This window comes from Oncorhynchus mykiss, chromosome 23, assembly GCF_057628025.1.
Source record: "Oncorhynchus mykiss isolate SJ-2025 chromosome 23, ASM5762802v1, whole genome shotgun sequence".
Taxonomy (NCBI): domain Eukaryota; kingdom Metazoa; phylum Chordata; class Actinopteri; order Salmoniformes; family Salmonidae; genus Oncorhynchus; species Oncorhynchus mykiss.
In genome coordinates this window covers 19,695,823-19,717,646 of record NC_143044.1, presented here as the reverse complement: position 1 = coordinate 19,717,646, position 21,824 = coordinate 19,695,823, and the positions used below count along the sequence as shown (strand labels likewise).

Below are 21,824 nucleotides of genomic sequence, written 5' to 3'. Positions count from 1 at the left end.
CAACTTCAGCATATAACATAGTAATAGCTGCGTAGAGCTATACAAAGCCAAGCTAAACAACAACAACTTACTTTGTAGTCATGCATCCCATGTACATATACCAAAGCACGCCATGGATCTGTTTTGCCAGTGCAACGCTAGCTAGCATCTGGCCAATCAGAGGATGCATGACCAGTGCATGGCCAGAGTGTGGAGTGCATGGTGGACAGTCTGATTGGCTGGGACCACGAGCTGGAGGTGATGTTGATTCTCTCATGTGATGGGGAGAAAAGGTGAGGATGAGTGAGAGCTAGACTCTGTGGTGCAAGCCGGACAAATAAACAACACACGCTGGAAAATAGTCCTACAGTGCCCTCGGCAGGGGGATTCTGTAACATTTCCTTTCCAATCTAGTCCACTGCAATGCACTCTACTTAAAGGGGAATTTCACACTGGGGGAATCTAGGGATGTTTTCATCATGTCCGAGACATTTCTAGGACAGTAGGATGTGTTTCACACATAATTGCCCAAGAGGAAGGCAGGTCTGGGCATCAGGCGCTGAATGATACACCCTATAATGATGGGGGCGGGGGGGGGGGGCTACATGGTGACATTCAACCATTCAGGTCTCAATCGGAATATAGCGAAGAGGGTTCCAAACAAAGAGTTAACGTTAGAAGCTCAGGTAGCTAAGCCGATGCCACCTCCAAAAAAGGGCAGATGACAAATATGGTGCCTACCTAAGTTATTTTTCCTGCAAGCCACCTAGCTAGCAAACTTTAGCGTATCTACTGAAACCCATACTGTGTATTGCTGGCTAACATACTTCTGTGATACAATGGGGGGAAACCTAATTGTTTTTCTGTTTGAAGGGGACAGAGATACTGCAGCAAGAGAGAGAGAAAAAAAAGAATGAGGGAGTTCCAGATGAGAGGATATAAAAAGGGATGCAGAGGAACGGTGTGAGAAACCGAATGAGAGGGGCAGTGACAGTTGAAGGTAGAGAGAGATCTCAGGTAGATAAAAGAGGTGTTCTGCTCCAGGCCCTCCGTCAGTAGGGAGAGTAATAATGTTTGATTTTGTTGGCCAATAAAAAGTATTTGCTTGTCAACGCACGTCATTTCCTCAGCAGACTGCTACCTACGTCCACTGTGAGGCTTGCATTCCAACTGGCAGGACTGAAGAAGTGACATATTGCTTCATTGTGCATTTTTTTCTGTTTGCTTGGTTTGTTTTCTTGATCATGCATATGCAAGGGGCTCAAAGTGATAACTGGGAAGGGAATGTCATGTTGCTCTCTGGACCACAGCTTCACAATGGACACAGGAATGAGGAGGCAGCCTGGCGCCTACAGCTCTGCTATTGTCATTTTAATTACAATCACTCACACTGCATTTGCAAATCGAATGCTGTCTAAAAAGAGACCATGTGAAGAAAAAGAAAACAGAATTAGTGTGTGTGTGTGTGTGTGTGTGTGTGTGCGTGTGCGTGCGTGCTCACGTGCTTGTTTGTGTGAATGTATGTATTGAGGGGGTTATATTCTTTGATGTGATTCCTGGAGTGAGAGTGAAATATCAGTCTCCTCTGTCATTATCCAGTTAAAGGAAGTTATCTGCAAAATAGAGGAGTTGATACCATCCAAGGCCAAAGTCCCCTGCCCTGTATAACATGACCATCAAAGGCTTCACTGAGTGGAAAACAGAAATAGCACTGACTTTTGGACAGTCCTGTACGTGCACACTTGCATTATTTTATTATTTCCCCCCAACTTCTCTACTCCAAGGCATGGCAGGTCAAATAAACCATGTACTCACACTGATGTACTGCAGAAAATGCAAACTTGTAGAGTATTTAAGGTTTAAAAAGGCCTCTAAAGTTTGTAATTTCCACTTTAAAATGTCAGAATTGATTTGCCCTAACAAAATATTTATACCCCCCCCAAAAAAAAAAATTTTTTGACATGAATTAATCAACATAATAATTCACATTTCCTGTTACTCCAGGATTATTTTCCTGTTGTAGCAATCTGGCTCGAATCTACATCTATATAGGGATGTCACACAAAAGTATTAGCTTTCTGTTCTTCCCGTGACTCAAGTCCTTTAATGGCAAGGTGGAGAAGGCTGTCTGTCAGCTGAAACTAGGAACAGCAGGGGCTCTGTGATAAAAACGGCGTTTTGGGTTATCTGTCTGTTTCACAGTCATAGGGAATGGTGTCAGACACAGTGGAGGGAATCGACACAGATACCAGTTTTACCATTCATATTCGTTCCAATGCATCATGAGGTATATATATAGTTGTTAGCTACATAGTTATTCCAGCATAATTGTGTCTTATTAGTAGAATAATCGTCCATAATAATGTCAAAATTGTCATGTGTTTCTCTCATATTGATTTGATTTCTTTCCAAATGTATAGGCATAAGCTACAGATGTAGGATCTTAATTTGACATTAGTCACAGCTAAATAAATGTTTACTCCATAATGTTGCTTGATCAGTGGATTTTCAGTTAATGTATGTGAATCACGAAGTTCATCTGCACTTCCTGCAGTGCATGAAAATTCTCAGCAACAAAAGAGTGATCAAATTAAGATCTTACATCTATGTGATTTAAAGGCCTTCGCCTTTGTGATTACAGTTCCTGCACAAACTACAGAGGAAGAGTAATATCTTCATATTCAAATAATGCACTGAATCATGTAACAGTATCAGAGTTTTCTGGTGGCACCTGACCACATGCTATACATACAGAGTTTTCTCTAAAAGTCTAAACTGGGGGGGGGGGGGGGTTAAGATGGTCATATCATGGGCATGTTTGGAATCACCAACTCATTCAAGGGTTTTTTTTTATTTTTACTATTTTCTACATTGTAGAAAAATTGTGAAGACATCAAAACTCTGAAATGATACACATGGAATCATGTAGTAACCAAAAGAGTGTTAAACAAACAAGATTTTTCAAAGTAGCCATCTTTTGCCTTGATGACAGCTTTGCACACTCTTGGCATTCTCTCAACCAGCTTCACCTGGAATGCTTTTCCAAAAGTATTGAAGGAGTTCCCACATATGCTGAACACTTGTTGGCTGCTTTTCCTTCATTCTGCGGTCCAACTCATCCCAAACCATCTCAATTGGGTTGAGGTCAGGTGATTGTGGAGGCCAGGTCATCTGATGCAACACTCCATCCTGCTGCATCTTGGTCATATAGCCCTTATACAGCCTGGAAGTGTGTTGGGGCATTGTCCTTTTTTAAAAACAAATTATAGTCCCACTAAGCGCAAACCAGATTGGATGGCGTATTGATGCAGAATGCTGTGGTAGCCATGCTGCTTAAATGTGCCTTGAATTCTAAATAAATCACTGACGGTGTCACCAGCAAAGCACTCCACACCTCCTCCTCCTCCTTGCTTCACTGTGGGAAACACACGTGTGGAGATCATTCATTTCACCAACTCTACGTCTCACAAAGACACAGTGGTTGGAACCAAAAATAAAAAATTTGGACTCATCAGATCAAAGGACAGATTTCCACCGGTCTAATGTCCATTGCTCGTGTCTCTTGGCCCAAGTATTTTGCAGCAATTTGACCATGAAGGCCTGATTCACACAGTCTCCTCTAAACAGTTGGTTGAGATGTGTCTTTTACTTGATCTCTGTGAAGAATTCATAAGGGCTGCATTTTCTGAGGCTGGCAACTCTAATGAACTTATCCTTGGCAGCAGAGGTACCTCTGTGTTTTCCTTTCCTGTGTTGGTCCTCATGAGAGCCAGTTTCATCATAGCGCTTGATGGTTTTTGCGACTGTACTTGAATAAACTTGATTGACTGACCTTCATGTCTTAAAGTAATGATGGACTGTCATTTCTATTTGCTTATTTGAGCTGTTCTTGCCATAATATGGACTCATTTTTTTTATAACAAATAGGGCTATGCCTACCTTGTCACAATACAACTGATTGGTTCAAATGCATTAAGAAGGAAAGACAGTCCACAAATTAACTTTTAACAAGGCACACCTGTTAATTGGGGCAGCAGGTAGCCTAGTGGTTAGTGTGTTGGGCCAGTAACCCGAAAGGTTGCTGGATCAAATCCCGAGCTGACAAGGTAAAAACCTTTCATTCTGCCCTTGAACAAGGCAGTTAACCCACTGTTCCCCAGTAGACCGTCATTGTAAATAGGAATGTATTCTTAACTGACTTGCCTAGTTAAATAAAAATGTAAATGCATTCCAGGTGAATACCTCTTGAAGCTAGTTGGGAGAGTGTGCTACTTTGAAGAATCTAAAATCTAAAAGATTTGTTTAACGCTTTTTTGGTTACTACGTGATTCCATGTGTGTCATTTCATATTTTTGATGTGTTAACTACTATTCTACAATGTATAAAATACAAAAAATTAGGAAAAACACTGGAATGAGTAGGTGTGTCCAAACTTTTGACCAGTACTTTACATATACTGAACAAAAATATAAATGCTAATATTTCAAGAGATTTTACTTAGTTAACAGTTTATTAAATTAAATGGGTAAATTTTAAATAGATACATTTGGCCCTAATCTATTAATTTCACATGACTGGGCAGGGGCACAGTCATGGGTGGGACTGGGATTTCATAGGCCCACCCACTGGGGAGCAGGGCCCAGCCAATATAAATTAGTTTTTCCCCACAAAAGGGCTTTGTTAAAGTCCAAAATATTCCTCACATTCTATTGAAATAGTTACTTGCAAGGCGGAGTCTTTTGTTTAGACATGTAGCTAGCTAGCTAGCTAAACAATGAACCATAATCCCAACTCAACGTTACTATCCTGCATGGTTCTGCAGGTAACTAACCAGCCAGGTTCAATGTTAGGTAGCTAACATTAGGCTATAACTTGCAATGCAAATGGCTCTGAGGTAAAAATAATCTTACTACACAGATCACACATGTAACGTTAGCAAGCCAGCCAGCTAACCAGCCAGCTAATGTTAGCTAGCTAGCTAGCGGTACACTTTAAATTGAAAAGAAAAGTATTTTCTGACAAAATTAGAAACTTGTATTATCTGGAAATGTATCTAGCTAGACTCTCATACCCATATGCATGGATGGACGCTTCTCCCTCTGTCACGGATGCCATTGTTGCCCCTTAGTTTGAAGATGTAATCTGGAGATAGATGTTTTATACAACACAGCCTTCTGTGTGTTCTCTTTTTAACTCTGTCTGCAAATTTGCAATCAAACGCCATAATTTTCCCCATCTTAGCTATCATACTCTAATTCTACTTTCAAAACTTGTTCCTCCAGAAAGTGGAGAGCAACACTTATGCAGTTCTACTACGTTATATATTTTTGTAGCTAAATCAACTAGGCTTGTAATTTAACAATTTGTTCCAGAAGGCATTTTCTGCCAAAAAAAAAACATTTTGATTTAAAAAAAATTACGTTCAAATCCCTCTCCTGTGAAGTAGTTTCCTGAAACGAGTCACATTTGTTCTTCATAGTGGAATGAAACCAAATGATTACCTTGTACGCCTGCAAATAAATACAATATTTTTCTGAATCAGTGAATGGGAGCACAGGGGATTGTGTTCTGTAGGCTACATCTTCATGTAATGTCAGCTGACCTTGACAACACACTTTAAATACCTCCAAGCAGGGCTTGTACACACAGCATTTATGACGTGCATCAGAGGAAGAGTGTAAAAAATATTTTCCCATTGGTGTATCATAATACTATGCAGGGAAATTATGGACATAAAATAGTCCATGATCAGTGAAGTTGTTTGGTAGCATGGCAATATTGTGAGTGACATGGAGTGTTAGCTATCATGGAATTACAGATGCCACTTACCTACATCTACAACAGGGTTCCTCTCTTCTCATAATTACAGTAAATGTGGTGACGTGATGACTCCAGCTGAGAGACATCAAAACAACAATACTGACCCTGGAAACTACTGGTGGGGGAGGAGGGTAGGAGGAGGAGGGAGGGGGAAGGTGGTTAATTAGCCTAGCTTTCAAGTCTTTTGGCTTCAATATTGATTTTGATAAGATAAAGTAAATGAATGTATTACTGGTTCATGTGTGGCGTGTTCTACAGTTGGCTGTAAAGGCCAATAGGAGCCCGAAGCTCTCCAGGGGCCTCATTTATCAAAGGTACGTTCGCACAAAAAAACTCTCAACCTTGAGTAAGACAGTTTTCCCGCAAAGGTTGGTATTTAGAAATGTTTAACTTGATGGGAAAGTATGTGTATCTCCAGACAAATCTCAAACCATGCGTGCCCACAACTTGTAGAAGGCAAGCAAATAGGCTTATTGTTCGTTTGGGGAAAATGGGAGGTGTTTGATGCACAGGAATTATAATACAAAAAGTAAAAATAAGTTTTAGTTTATAGACCTAAATCATCATCAACAGGATGTCTATCCTTTTCTGACATAACTGGCTTCACAAATAGTAGACTACAATTTTTTCAATCATTCATTCAATAGCCAATCATGCTCATAAGTACAGTGCCTTGCGAAAGTATTCGGCCCCCTTGAACATTGCGACCTTTTGCCACATTTCAGGCTTCAAACATAAAGATATAAAACTGTATTTTTTTGTGAAGAATCAACAACAAGTGGGACACAATCATGAAGTGGAACAACATTTTTTGGATATTTCAAACTTTTTAACAAATCAAAAACTGAAAAATTGGGCGTGCAAAATTATTCAGCCCCCTTATTAAGTATGTTAATACTTTGTAGCGCCACCTTTTGTTGCGATTACAGCTGTAAGTCGCTTGGGGTATGTCTCTGTCAGTTTTGCACATCGAGAGACTGACATTTTTTCCCATTCCTCCTTGCAAAACAGCTCGAGCTCAGTGAGGTTGGATGGAGAGCATTTGTGAACAGCAGTTTTCAGTTCTTTCCACAGATTCTCAATTGGATTCAGGTCTGGACTTTGACTTGGTCATTCTAACACCTGGATATGTTTATTTTTGAACCATTCCATTGTAGATTTTGCTTTATGTTTTGGATTATTGTCTTGTTGGAAGACAAATCTCCGTCCCAGTCTCAGGTCTTTTGCAGGCTCCATCAGGTTTTCTTCCAGAATGGTCCTGTATTTGGCTCCATCCATCTTCCCATCAATTTTAACCATCTTCCCTGCCACCACCATGTTTGACAGTGGGGATGGTGTGTTCAGCTGTGTTGCTTTTACACCAAACATAACGTTTTGCATTGTTGCCAAAAAGTTCAATTGTGGTTTCATCTGACCAGAGCACCTTCTTCCACATGTTTGGTGTGTCTCCCAGGTGGCTTGTGGCAAACTTTAAACAACACTTTTTATGGATATCTTTAAGAAATGGCTTTCTTCTTGCCACTCTTCCATAAAGGCCAGAATTGTGCAATATACGACTGATTGTTGTCCTATGGACAGAGTCTCCCACCTCAGCTGTAGATCTCTGCAGTTCATCCAGAGTGATCATGGGCCTCTTGGCTGCATCTCTGATCAGTCTTCTCCTTGTATGAGCTGAAAGTTTAGAGGGACGGCCAGGTCTTGCTAGATCTGCAGTGGTCTGATACTCCTTCCATTTCAATATTATCGCTTGCACAGTGCTCCTTGGGATGTTTAAAGCTTGGGAAATGTTTTTGTATCAAAATCCGGCTTTAAACTTCTTCACAACAGTATCTCGGACCTGCCTGGTGTGTTCCTTGTTCTTCATGATGCTCTCTGCGCTTTTGACGGACCTCTGAGACTATCACAGTGCAGTTGCATTCATGCAGAGACTTGATTACACACAGGTGGATTGTATTTATCATCATTAGTCATTTAGGTCAACATTGGATCATTCAGAGATCCTCACTGAACTTCTGGAGAGAGTTTGCTGCACTGAAAGTAAAGGGGCTGAATAATTTTGCACGCCCAATTTTTCAGTTTTTGATTTGTTAAAAAAGTTTGAAATATCCAATAAATGTCGTTCCACTTCATGATTGTGTCCCACTTGTTGTTGATTCTTCACAAAAAAATACAGTTTTATATCTTTATGTTTGAAGCCTGAAATGTGGCAAAAGGTTGCAAAGTTCAAGGGGGCCGAATACTTTCGCAAGGCACTGTAAATAGGCAGTGAGCCTTGACAGTATGGGTTGGCTACAGTAGGGTTATTCCTGTTTGATACACACTAAAAACAAATGGTTATACAGTCCATATAGTGCCAAATAAGGGTTATTTGGCTTGTAACCATAGCATAATCCTTTTTGGTGCTTCTATGTAAACTTTTCTTTAAAGTTATATAAAGAACCATGCTCATACCATTCTAAATGGAACCTGTATGGTGCTCTAAATAACCTTTTCCTAAGGTTCTATAAAGAACCATTAAAAAAAGGTTTTATAAAGCACCAAAAAAGGGTTTCGCCATGGTTACAACCATTTTGGGGGCTATATAAAAAACTTTTTTTATGGTTCCTTATAGAACCTTTATGGAGAATGGCTCTATAAAGAAACTTCCTAAATCTCAAAAGGTTCATTGTAGAACCATACAGGGTTATTCATTCTGGTTTAAACGCCTTATTATATTGTTAAAATTCCCTAGGTTTTATTACTGTGTTTATTAAGAACTTTAATCTGGTATGCTAGCTCGAGAACAGCTGGCGTCCCTGAGGAGAGAATTGAGAACTGCTGATTTAGTCAACTATTCTCAATTGACACATTCCATACGTGAGTCTTTCACAATACACTGTAACTGGCCATACTCATATATAACATTTAATAACATAACACCCAACAGATTAGATAAACTGTAATGACACTCACTCATGGTTGCACAAAAAGAGCTGTGAGCAAACCAGTCCACAAAATATTTGAATGATCCGCCACCCTACATTATTACTAAAAAAGGACAGAACCCTTTATTGAACTGCAAAGAACCATTGAAGGGCTCAAATAGTTATTTTGGTCAGTATGGTTCCACATAGAACCATCACCCTTCCCAAAGAACCCTTGAAGAACCCACATTTTTTTTGTGTGTAGGACTGCAATAGCCTAGCCGATCTAATTTCAGATTCTATACCAAGGCAGGACATAGCATTTACTTTTAAATTGTTCAAAAGGACAATCCATCTTACAGAATGTGCGGCCAATATCTGATTGATTGCCTATAAATGCTTCTCAAGTCAACTATGATTTAGTTTTTCATATGAAAAGAGGCAGCTGACATTTTTCACCCTTAACAGTAGAACTACTAAAACAGTCATTTGGACTGCTCATGAATAAATAAATAAACATTACTCTGCCATTCTTAAAGTCATGCCCCTATCTGTCCCTGACCTTCCCTAAATACGTCTATATAGCACACTGTCATTGTTAGAATCTTAATATCACAAACAGAACTGGAGTTATACCCAGTTTTAGGAGGGCATTTCATATTTTGAATGGTTTTCCCCCATTGCCTTTTCTTATTCTGCTCCTTCTCCGGATAGTTGAAGATGCCATGCCCAGGTGATAATCACACTGATAATTTCCTCACAACTGAACCTAAACTATACCGAAACTATTTTCACACATATAAGATTAAATAAATGATGTAAATGATGGGAGGGAAAGGGGGAGAATGGGTTTATGAGATGATGAGTGAGGGGAAGCAAACTATGCATAATGATGTTACCACCAATTATAAATGGAGAACAGGATGTGCCATTCGATTGTATTGATCTATTCTCAGGGTACGAAATACGGGGGAGCCAGGGGTACTCAGCTCCCCTGAATGAGACATTAGTCACCTAAATGCAACAAAAGTAAAACAAACCAAAATATTATCCTATTTCTTTGAAATGCAGTGGTAAATATGTTTTACAGTGGTAAATATGAAAATAAAAGCTTCCAAATTAAATGAACAACCCCACCTCTCATTTCATGGTTTAAACCATTTAGTTCTGTGTGGCATCACAAACCTCCTCCCTGTCCACAATGCAGTAGTGCTGAATTTTGGCCTCAGCTGAGCTCCTTTCAACTCATAGATTTTCCTTTGAAGGCAACATTCTCGTTTTCGCCATCTGGTTGCCATGCGCCCTTGATAAAAATAGCCTGACTTTATTCCAATGCATTAGATTTATCCGTTGATTTATCATTGTTTGCTTTTGTCAGTCAGCTGTTCGGAGCGCCCATTGCTTTCTTTTTAAGGTGCTCCCGGGTATTGGTGTTCTCTGTGCAGTCTGTGGTCAGAAAAAATAGACAATTTATTTATCGTTATTATTTTCTAGCAATATATGTTTTCCTTCCTGGATCAGCTGATAATGGTCGCCAATATCACTAGACTACTAGCCTACAGCTAAACACCAATGCACATCCAATCCATCCAATATTAATGAGAGTAGGCCTATAGTTGACTCTTTCGGTTAGAAGCATTTGATTTTGCATTGGCATAGGCCTACATTATTTGGGATTTGTGTACTCATGAGAACTGTTTTCTTGGCAAAACATAATGAAATGTTACATAGGCATAGTTACAATTACAGTGCATTTTCTGAGATCTCCAAGATCCAAGAATAGTACAGGGTTTAAGTGCAATGTTCTAATTAATTTGTTATATGCTAAATAATTACAAAGAACACTGTCATTAATGTAAGGAAATAAAGGTGGTGTTTTATGTAACACGATCTGTGAAGACAAAAAAGTATTCAACTCATGAATTCTTGACAACTTATGAACTAGGGTGTACACAAGTTTGATTAAACTTGTGTATTCTGTTGAATATAGGCTTCCTGCCCTGTGTGTGTTAATCTGTGTGTAAAATTGCCTCGGCTGAGAGGGTAGGCTACCGGCAGTTGTGTAGGCCCTTTTCAGAAAAATGCATTGAAAGTATAGGCAGTGTTACTTTTTTCACCATAACCGCCAATCAGAGTTTACCAACCTATTATTGTTATTTTTTGCTACTACATCACTGTATACCGGTAGGCCTATTTGAAGTTCATAGTAATAGGCCTACACATTGTAGCCTAGTCTAGTAAATTGACCATGTCTGTTAGGGTGACTATCCCATTTCTCCCGAGAGAGTTTCAGCCCCATTTCAGGTGTCCCGACTTTTCAAGCTACAAAAAAGGTATATTTTGTCAGCAAGACGCATCAATTAATGTAGTCCTCATCAATGGCCCAATGTCATTAGGAACACTTTTTGGTGTTTTTTAAGGGATGACTATTTCCATTCATTAAATGGCAGAAGTGTACATCCATTGCACTGTTTGAATTATTTTGGAACGGACGAACATACACAGGTGGCACACTTTTCGAAGTAATTTGTTTGACAATCAGATGAAAGCATCATGACTGGTTGTGGTAATGAAACATTAACACAACCAGTGTGTTATAAATTATGTCTTTATTATAATCACGGTGTAATTCACACTCTGTCTATTCTAATTATAATCTCAAAGTGGCATGTACTCTATATCAGACCACCAAATCCAAGCAGTCTTATCAGTCTATTCTGGCCCACTTGAAGTACATAGTGAAAGACGAATGGACACAGTCCAAGACAAATGGATGCAGATTCTGCGTTAGCGTTGCAACAAAGTCTGAATGAAAATAACTCAGATGGTGGGGAAGAAATTAATCATGACATTTCTGATGATTTTTCTTCTGATTCTGAGCCTCAGCCTAAACCTTTGTGGCATAAATGCAAAAAAAATCCAGAAAAGCGCACACTGAGTAGGTGCCCGTGTTACCAAATGAAACGGTGAGACAGGAGACAGCACTGTTTGGATAGAGCAAGCCGGTGACAATGCTACAGGCTGATTATCAGCACAAAATGTCATCACTGAGAGAGCAGACCTTACATCTGAAGCAAAAAACATCAGCAATGCTTTCGCTGTTTATGTGACACGAACATGCTCCAACTGATGCAATTCTGTGACACCATGTGAGCTCAAGCTGTCAATAATCAAAAATATTTTACTGCTGTCATATAGACACATATAGTACAGTACATTCATTATAATGCCGTTATAGTTTTGGTACTGATTTTCACAATTTATGAAGGACACTTGGCTCTTATAATGATGTTTAGTCTAATGATGTTCATTTGTCCGCTCGTCTTGGTGAGTCTTGGTGGTTGGGGTATTTTTTTATTTTGTCATTATAAAAAGAAGCTGTTACCATGTTCCAAGACATATGCTTTCTGTTTCATAATTGTAACAAAGGCACTCCACTAATATAATTTATTGAACACATGAATTGTGGTGTTTAAAAAACATTTTTTTTTTTTTACATATAGCCTACAGTAACATAAACTAATGAAAATGCTTCATGTTATTTGAAATATATCTATATTCCGTATTCTAATATTACCTAAGACCTTCATAAACACAACCAAATTACTATTTTTGCAATAGCTTGTATGAAATTACACTGTTAGCATGTTGCAATTAGAATGACTGCTCATGAGCTTTATGGGGGGTTCCTCGAGGCCCAGCGGCTCTAGTGTTAATGATGACCATTACAGCTATAACTCTTATCTTCTGTAATCAGACATGGCTACATTACTACTAGCATCTATTACAAGGCTTTGTATCCAATGATATGACATTGTTAAGAGTAACTGGGGGGTAGTTTGGGTTTGTAAAGTGGCATTTGAAAATAAGACATTATTATTACAGCGAGCTGCGGGCCATGTTTTATTCTCTGTGATCATCTGTTCCTTAACTTCTCTCCCAGTTTTTCCTATTTTGTGCTCTTTGTTCCTCTGTCAATGGCAGCTCTTCCTCTTCTCTTCATTTCAACAGAGAGCAAGGAGGTGTACAAGAGACAAGTGCTGTCAATCACCTGCATCACCGTGGGGATCAGTGTTCTGGGCATTCTCTGTATGGTTCTCTACTGTCGGAACAAGTGGGTGGACACGAGCACCCATAGGGTCGGATTTCAGTTCATACACCTAAACCCATGGCACACACCACAGGCAATTGGCTATTGATCTAGCTTCAGCTGCCACTCATTGTCAAAGAGCCTACTGTAAGAGTCCGGATTCACAATTGTATCCCTCCAATTAACATTAATACATGTACATCATTTTAAGGAACCGATAAGGAAAGAAAGCTCTTGACAATTTGTTTTATTGTGTTGGTATGGGCCCTGCACACAATATTTGTCTATGTATGTTTTACATCCTGTTAACGCCTGAAAGCACCTGTCTAGAATGTATATCCTTTATATATTCATCCAGCACGCTGGGCCAAACATCAAAGCTGTAATGGCAAACTGTCATTCATGGTATATGGAGCAGAAAGCCCTCTGATAAATTGCATTGTAATTTTATAGGGTCTGTAATATAATGATGTGAGTGAGTGAGCAGCCTGACAACAAGATAATCGGATAAAACCATGATCTAGTGCCATTTGGAAGGAATCTATAATGGATTTACAGCACAGGAACCTATCAACTCCATCAGAGCCGCTCAATTTACACTTCTTCAAAGCAATGACTAGGGGTGAAGAGGCACAGAGTGGGGCTGAGGGTTAAAGGTCAAGGCAATGCCGTGATTTAGTTAACATGCCACTTTATATGTACTCCCCCTCGCCCCCTCAGGAGACGCAGAGAAAAACTCCAGGCCCACTTGAAAGAGAGTTGCAGCCTCAAAAACTACAGCGGCAACGCCTCTGCTTTGGAGTCGTCCAAATCGAGCCTGAGGCCTGACACGGGCCTGCAGCTGCAGAATGTGAGTATGCTGAGGGGATTCTCCTCTTCCTCTGCATCCTTCATGTATCTAGGGTGACTGATCATGCTGTCGGCTTACATCTCATAACCCAGTTATGCAGAGTGTCTTTTTCCTGCAGAACTGTTGGAGATATGTTGTGCGCTCAGGGCTGCAGCAGCAAGCAGTCTTTGAAGTTTGGCATGCTAAACAACTGTCTATTCCACCCCTTCCACCCAACACAAACGGTTCAGAGTTAGCGCTGTTAGCAGAGAAGTCTTTCAGAGAACACTGCTCAGTCATTTGGGACCCTAGGCTGTATACTGTCATTCATCATCTGCTAAATAGCCTCTGTCAACAGATCTACAGTGCCTTGCGAAAGTATTCGGCCCCCTTGAGCTTTGCGACCTTTTGCCACATTTCAGGCTTCAATCATAAAGATATAAAACTGTATTTTTTTGTGAAGAATCAACAACAAGTGGGACACAATCATGAAGTGGAACGACATTTATTGGATATTTCAAACTTTTTTAACAAATCAAAAACTGAAAAATTGGGCGTGCAAAATTATTCAGCCCCCTTAAGTTAATACTTTGTAGCGCCACCTTTTGCTGCGATTACAGCTGTAAGTCGCTTGGGGTATGTCTCTATCAGTTTTGCACATCGAGAGACTGAAATTTTTTCCCATTCCTCCTTGCAAAACAGCTCGAGCTCAGTGAGGTTGGATGGAGAGCATTTGTGAACAGCAGTTTTCAGTTCTTTCCACAGATTCTCGATTGGATTCAGGTCTGGACTTTGACTTCGCCATTCTAACACCTGGATATGTTTATTTTTGAACCATTCCATTGTAGATTTTGCTTTATGTTTTGGATCATTGTCTTGTTGGAAGACAAATCTCCATCCCAGTCTCAGGTCTTTTGCAGACTCCATCAGGTTTTCTTCCAGAATGGTCCTGTATTTGGCTCCATCCATCTTCCCATCAATTTTAACAATCTTCCCTGTCCCTGCTGAAGAAAAGCAGGCCCAAACCATGATGCTGCCACCACCATGTTTGACAGTGGGGATGGTGTGTTCAGCTGTGTTGCTTTTACGCCAAACATAACGTTTTGCATTGTTGCCAAAAATGTTGGTTTCATCTGACCAGAGCACCTTCTTCCACATGTTTGGTGTGTCTCCCAGGTGGCTTGTGGCAAACTTTAAACAACACTTTTTATGGATATCTTTAATTAAGAAATGGCTTTCTTCTTGCCACTCTTCCATAAAGGCCAGATTTGTGCAATATACGACTGATTGTTGTCCTATGGACAGAGTCTCCCACAGCTGTAGATCTCTGCAGTTCATCCAGAGTGATCATGGGCCTCTTGGCTGCATCTCTGATCAGTCTTCTCCTTGTATGAGCTGAAAGTTTAGAGGGACGGCAGGTCTTGGTAGATTTGCAGTGGTCTGATACTCCTTCCATTTCAATATTATCACTTGCACAGTGCTCCTTGGGATGTTTAAAGCTTGGGAAATCTTTTTGTATCCAAATCCGGCTTTAAACTTCTTCACAACAGTATCTCGGACCTGCCTGGTGTGTTCCTTGTTCTTCATGATGCTCTGCGCTTTTAACGGACCTCTGAGACTATCACAGTGCAGGTGCATTTATACGGAGACTTGATTACACACAGGTGGATTGTATTTATCATCATTAGTCATTTAGGTCAACATTGGATCATTCAGAGATCCTCACTGAACGTCTGGAGAGAGTTTGCTGCACTGAAAGTAAAGGGGCTGAATAATTTTGCACGCCCAATTTTTCAGTTTTTGATTTGTTAAAAAAGTTTGAAATATCCAATAAATGTCGTTCCACTTCATGATTGTGTCCCACTTGTTGTTGATTCTTCACAAAAAAATACAGTTTTATATCTTTATGTTTGAAGCCTGAAATGTGGCAAAAGGTCTCAAAGTTCAAGGGGGCCGAATACTTTCGCAAGGCACTGTATGTCCAATATTCCAATCTGAGCTGTTTTCATGCAAACACCGTGTTAATTTGAATATCAGTCGAAGTTAGTGCCTGTGCACGGGAGAAAGATGGGGATGTCTGGGTAGCACACACCACTCCATAGATCTGCTCCATTCAGACTCACCATCAACATCAAGTCCTGAGGATATGGCTCTCAAGGTTTCTTATAGATCTAGCCACTAATGAAGGCATTGTTTTAATGTGATACACGTAGTATTGCAAAGAGAGGGTATATTACTGAAAACCTAAGTTTACCAGTAAACTACCAGAATTTGTGTAACTTTCAAGGAATTTTATAAGAAGACATCTTTTGGCCTTTTTGGGTACTTCAGATTATCACAGATGTCTGTAATTATTGCTGGCCCTCTGTGTGGCCTTATAACATGTAAAATACATTATATGAAATCTTTAAATAAGATGATTTTAAAAGAAAAAAAATTATGACAAAGTTGTAAAACATCATCCTTAATGAACTATCAACTTAGTGAACATCATTGGTGTTTGATATGAGGGCTTCAGCATGAAACTGTATTTTTATATTGTATTTTTTAACACACGTATTTATTTGACTATGTCAATAAGTATTTATTGTCAATGTTTTCGCGTCAAACTGGTGGCATTTGTGAAAAAAGTCAATAGTTGGACGTGTTGCAGAGTTGATTGAAAATAATGCCATTGTTGATTAGATATATTTTTTGGTATCAATTATGCTATTTTCTCTTGAACTATATGGTGTATCTACTAGAAACCCATGAACAATATGGACACAGAGGTAGAAAATGAATCCAACATATGAATATAGATTTATATGCAAGTTATTCAAGAATAAATTACCAAAGCTACCATAGATTGCCATATATTTTCTGTTAATTACCTAAATTACCAAAGATGTTGGTAACTTATATACTCAACATTCCACGCATGTAACTTGTACACATATGACGTATCTCGTCACGGAATTTAGGTATCACTATATTACCTTGGGCTTCAAGTCGATACTATTGTTATTTGTTTTAATAACAGAGTTTGGCTGTTCCATTTTCCATGCATCTTCTGAGACTGTTTTCTTTCCAATGGAATCTATTGGGAAATGATGCTAATGCAGGCTATTTGTTTCATGCACATATTCATATTGATTTGTGTCTGCAAGATATCGGTTACCAGGATTTCACAACATCTCTGCCCGCCGCTGGGGGGGGGGGGGGGGGGGATCAGTGATAGTAACACACACGCAGACAGACACACACACCTCGACCCGCCCTCCCAACCCCCTACTTCCTGTCAAATGATACAATTGCTCTAGCGTCTCGCAGTCAGATTTTAAAACAATTGCAATACCACCCTTTTCTCCCTACCTGCAGCAACACTCTGTGGAGGTACTACGCTAAATGATGGCTCACTCTCTCCCCCAGAATCCCTCAGGCTACAGCAGTCTGCTAGGGTGAAAGAAAACAATTAAATGTGTTCCTGACAACGTCTTCGCAAAATCATAAAAGCTGTTTCTGCTCTGGGTGGTCGCAGCTGAAACCCGCTGGCGGATGGTGGCCACTATCTCCCCTAGATTAAAACATCTATTACGCTAACACGCTCCCCGCTGTGCCATAACAGTCAACGCCACGCGTGCCACATCTATTACATGTTGCATTACTCCTCTCTTTATTGAGATTAATACCTGGGTTGATTTCATGAAACAGTGCTGATGTATTGGGCTCTGTGCAAAGTCTCTGATTGGTTCTTAAAAAGAGCAAACCTACTGGACTGACTGCAGGACACATCTGCTACCAGTGTCTGGTACTCTTTTACCCATTAGATTAGTTCTAGAGAAAAAAATATTGGTATTAGATGAGCAGTTTTGGGTATAGACTGTCCTCATTTTGGTCTGAAGTCCAAAGGTTTGACAGTATATTTGTTTTGAGTACTGCATTCATGGGGTTTCCCTCAGTAAATTTAAAGCGATACTTTGGGATTTTGACAAAGAAGCCCATTATCTACTCCCCCAGATGAGTCAGATGAGTCAGACTTCTGGATACCATTTTTATGTCTCTGCGTCCAGTATGAAGAACGTTAGAGGTAGTTTTGCAAGCCAATGCTAACTAGTGTTAGCACAATATCTGGTAGTCTACAGGCTAGCTGTTCCCATAGACTTCTAGACAATGCACTAACGCTAGTTAGTAATTGAGTTCATGCTAATTAGCAACTTCCTTCAATCTGCACAGAGACATAAACATTTTATTTTGGTCTGAAATGTTCCACAAATTCTGACTCTGGGGAGGTAGATAAAGCCAAAATCCTGAAGTACCCTTTTAATAAAAATGCATTTTTAATCCTGGACTTTTTCACACGTGAAAAAGTGGGGGAGGGGTGGCTATTTATCTAAGATCTTCTCTTATGGCATCATGCTCTCTTAGCATTTCTGTCCCTAAAATATGTGAGCTGTTGGTTATAAAAGTGGCCGTAAGCCAAAATATGCATATGCACTCAGCAGCTTCAGCGGAGGCTGTTGGTAATATTTCTGATTATTTAAAATCCTTTCTGGTATCTGAAATGGTTGTGTTAGGAGATTTAAATCTTGATACACATTCCTTAGATCAGTTTAAGAATATCTGTCTTGAGTTCAATTTGACTCAGCTGACAATGAAACCAACTCAGATGAGTATAAAAAACCGAGCAAACTCCTCATTGATTGAACTTATCCTGACTAACCGTCCCCATAAGTATTTGGCGAGTGGTGTTTTTGCAAACAATAACAGCGACTGCCCTATTGCTTGCATTAGAGATACCTAATTGAAAATCTGTGACCCTCATAAAATTGTGATTTTTGTTCTTCAAATTCACTCCACAGGTGCTCCTTCATGATGCACATTATTCAGATCTTTTTTCTACTAGATGCGTACCAGACCCTGTTTTGGCACTTACATTTTTCTGCTCATCTTTACCTCTATTAATGATAAACATTCCCCTTCCAAGCAACTCAGAGCCAAAAAGCAAACAATCCCATGGTACTCTCCTGTACTCTCAGGCATCCTCTTGACAAGACATCTAGCCTGGGCCAAGGTTAGACAAACTGGCTCGTTAGCTTATTGGCAGCTATTTAGGTAATTGAGAAATAGATGCACTGCCTTGCTTCAATAGGCCAAATCAAACTACATTCTTAGCGCTATGACAGATTATGTTAGTGATCCCTCTAAATTCTGGAAAACCATGAATTAGTTGAAGTGGGGTAATTCCTCTACTTCCTTGCCTAAGTAAGTAGTTTTAGACTCCTGCATCATTATTGAAAAAGTCAAGATTTGTGATTATTTTAATTATAATTTATCTCAGCTGGTTTCCTATTTAAAATAAATGGTGGTCATACTGTTATTGGCCAGTCAGTTGACTGTTCTTCCCACGTACAGCCTCCAGTTGCCTCGATGGATGATCAGTCAACCTCACGTGACATAGGAAATAAAAGTAAGGGTTTTTAAATTTGGTAACTCACAGAAACAGCTGTTCTCGCTGCCTTATTAGCTATTGACAGCAAGAAGTCATTAGGGGCTGACAATTTGGACCCGTCTTTGCTTAAGTATGCAGCACCCCTCAATGCTGGCTCAGTAATACACATTTTGTATTTAACTTCATTATCAAGAAATATTCCAAAAGTAAGGAAAGCAGCTTTTGTACTAACACTACATACGTGTGGGGATTGTAGTGATCTTGATAATTACAGTGCATTCGGAAAGTATTCAGACTCCATTGATCTTTTCCACATTTGGTTACGTTACAGCCTGTTTCTAAAATGGATAAAAGTATTTTATTTCCTCCTCTTCCAATTTACACACAATCCCCATAATGAAAAGGTGAAAAAAGTTACATTATTTAGCAAATTTATAAACAATGTAACTGAAATAGCTATTTATATAACTATTCAGACCCTTTTCTCTGAGACTCAAAATTAGAGCTCAGGTGGATCATGTTTCAATTGAACATTTTTGAGATATTTCGACAACTTGATTGGAGTTCAGCTGGGGTAAATTCAATTGATATGACATGATTTGAAAAGGCACACACCTGTGTAAATAAGGTAAAAACAAGCCATGAGGTCGAAGGAATTGTCCTTAGAGCTCCAAGACAGGATTGTGTCGAGACACAGATCTGGGGAAAGATACCAAAAACATTATGCAGCATTGAAGGTCCCCAAGAAAATTCTTAAATGGAAGAAGTTTGGAACGACCAAAACAATTCCTAGAGCTGGCCGCCAGGCCAAACTGAGCAATCGGGGGAGAAGGGCCTTGGTCAGGGAGGTGACCAAGAACCCGATGATCATTCTGACAGAGCTGGGAGAAACTTCCAGAAGGAAAACCATCTCTGCAGCACTCCACCAATCAGGCCTTTATGGTAGAGTGGCCAGATGGAAGCCACTCCTTAGTAAAACATACATGACTGCCTGCTTGGAATTAGCCAAAGGCACCTAAAGGACTCAAAGCATGAGAAATAAGATTCTCTGGTCTGATGAAACCAAGATTGAACTCTTTGGCCTGAATGCCAAGCGTCCCTTCTAGAGGAAACCTGGCACCATCCCTACGGTGAAGCATGGTGGCGGCAGTGTCATGCTGTGGGGATGTTTTTCAGTGGCAGGGACTAGGAGACCAGATCAAGGGAAAGATGAACAGAGCAAAGTACAAAGAGATCCTTGATGAAAACCTGCTCCAGAGCTCTCAGGACCTCAGACTGGGGTGAAGGTTCACCTTCCAACTGGACAACGACCCTGAGGACACAGCCAAGAAAACACAGGAGTGGCTTCGGGAAAAGTCTCTGAATGTCCTTGAGTGGCCAGGCCAGACCCCGGACTTGAACCCAATCGAACATCTCTGGACAGACCTGCAAATAGCTGTGCAGCGACGCTCCATCCAACCTGACAGAGCTTGAGATGAAGAGAAAATAATGGGAGAAACTCCCCAAATGCAGGTGTGCCAAGATTGTAGCGTCATACCCAATAATAATTGAAGCTGTAATCGCTCTCCTGGTCCCTCTTCTTGTTCGGGCGGCGCTCGGCGGTCGAAGTCACCGACTTTCTAGCCATCGCCGATCCACTTTTCATTTTCCATTGGTTTTGTCTTGTCTTCCATCACACCTGGTTCCAATTCCATCAATTACATGTTGTGTATTTAACCCTCTGTTCCCCCCATGTCCTTGTCCATAATTGTTTGTTGTAATGCTTGTGCACGGTATGCTGGTATTTACCGGGTTTTGTTTAACCCATTATTTATTATTATTCTGTTTACGGTTGTTTATGGTTATTAAACACAACTGTTGAAATCAGTTTCCGCACCCGTGTCTGACTTCTCTGCCACCAGCAGCATTGCATTACACATAGGTGCTTCAACAAAGTGCTGAGTACAAAAAAATCTGTTTTTGCTTTGTCATTATGGGGTATTGTCTGTAGATTAATGAGGAAGTAAAATAATTTTATAAATTTTAGAATAAGGCTGTAAAGTAACAAAATGTTGAAAAAGTCAAGGGGTCTAAATATTTTCCCAATGCACTGTATCTATCCATTTCTAGGCTCCCTTGTCTTGCAAAAATACTTGAATCATTGGTCAACAAACAGATACGTTATTTTCTATCTGTAAATAGTATTCTTAATGTTAATCAATCCAGATTCAAACCTAAACATTGCACCTGCCAAATCAAATCAAATTTTATTTGTCACATACACATGGTTAGCAGATGTTAATGCGAGTGTAGCGAAATGCTTGTGCTTCTAGTTCCGACAATGCAGTAATAACCAACAAGTAATCGAACCTAACAATTCCACAACAACTACCTTATACACACAGTGTAAAGGAATGAAAGAATATGTACATAAAAATATATGAATGAGTGATGGTAGAGAACGGCATAGGCAAGATGCAGTAGATGGTATCGAGTACAGTATATACATATGAGATGAGTAATCAAATCAAATGTATTTATATAGCCCTTCGTACATCAGCTGATATCTCAAAGTGCTGTACAGAAACCCAGCCTAAAACTCCAAACAGCAAGCAATGCAGGTGTAGAAGCACGGTGGCTAGGAAAAACTCCCTAGAAAGGCCAAAACCTAGGAAGAAACCTAGAGAGGAACCAGGCTATGTGGGGTGGCCAGTCCTCTTCTGGCTGTGCCGGGTGGAGATTATAACAGAACATGGCCAATATGTTCAAATGTTCATAAATGACCAGCATGGT

General features: G+C 39.9%; 1 protein-coding gene across 2 annotated transcripts in view; it reads left to right on the top strand.

The window, feature by feature from the left end:
• The window catches only part of LOC110502554 (pro-neuregulin-3, membrane-bound isoform), a 516,109-nt gene that overhangs the window by 455,007 nt on the left and 39,278 nt on the right, over nt 1–21,824 (top strand). For both annotated transcript variants that reach the window (XM_021580674.3, XM_021580673.3), the window contains exons 5-6: nt 12,714–12,816; nt 13,513–13,642. In XM_021580674.3, coding sequence (XP_021436349.3) covers nt 12,714–12,816; nt 13,513–13,642 — 233 coding nt within the window. The remainder of the gene's footprint in view (nt 1–12,713; nt 12,817–13,512; nt 13,643–21,824) is intronic.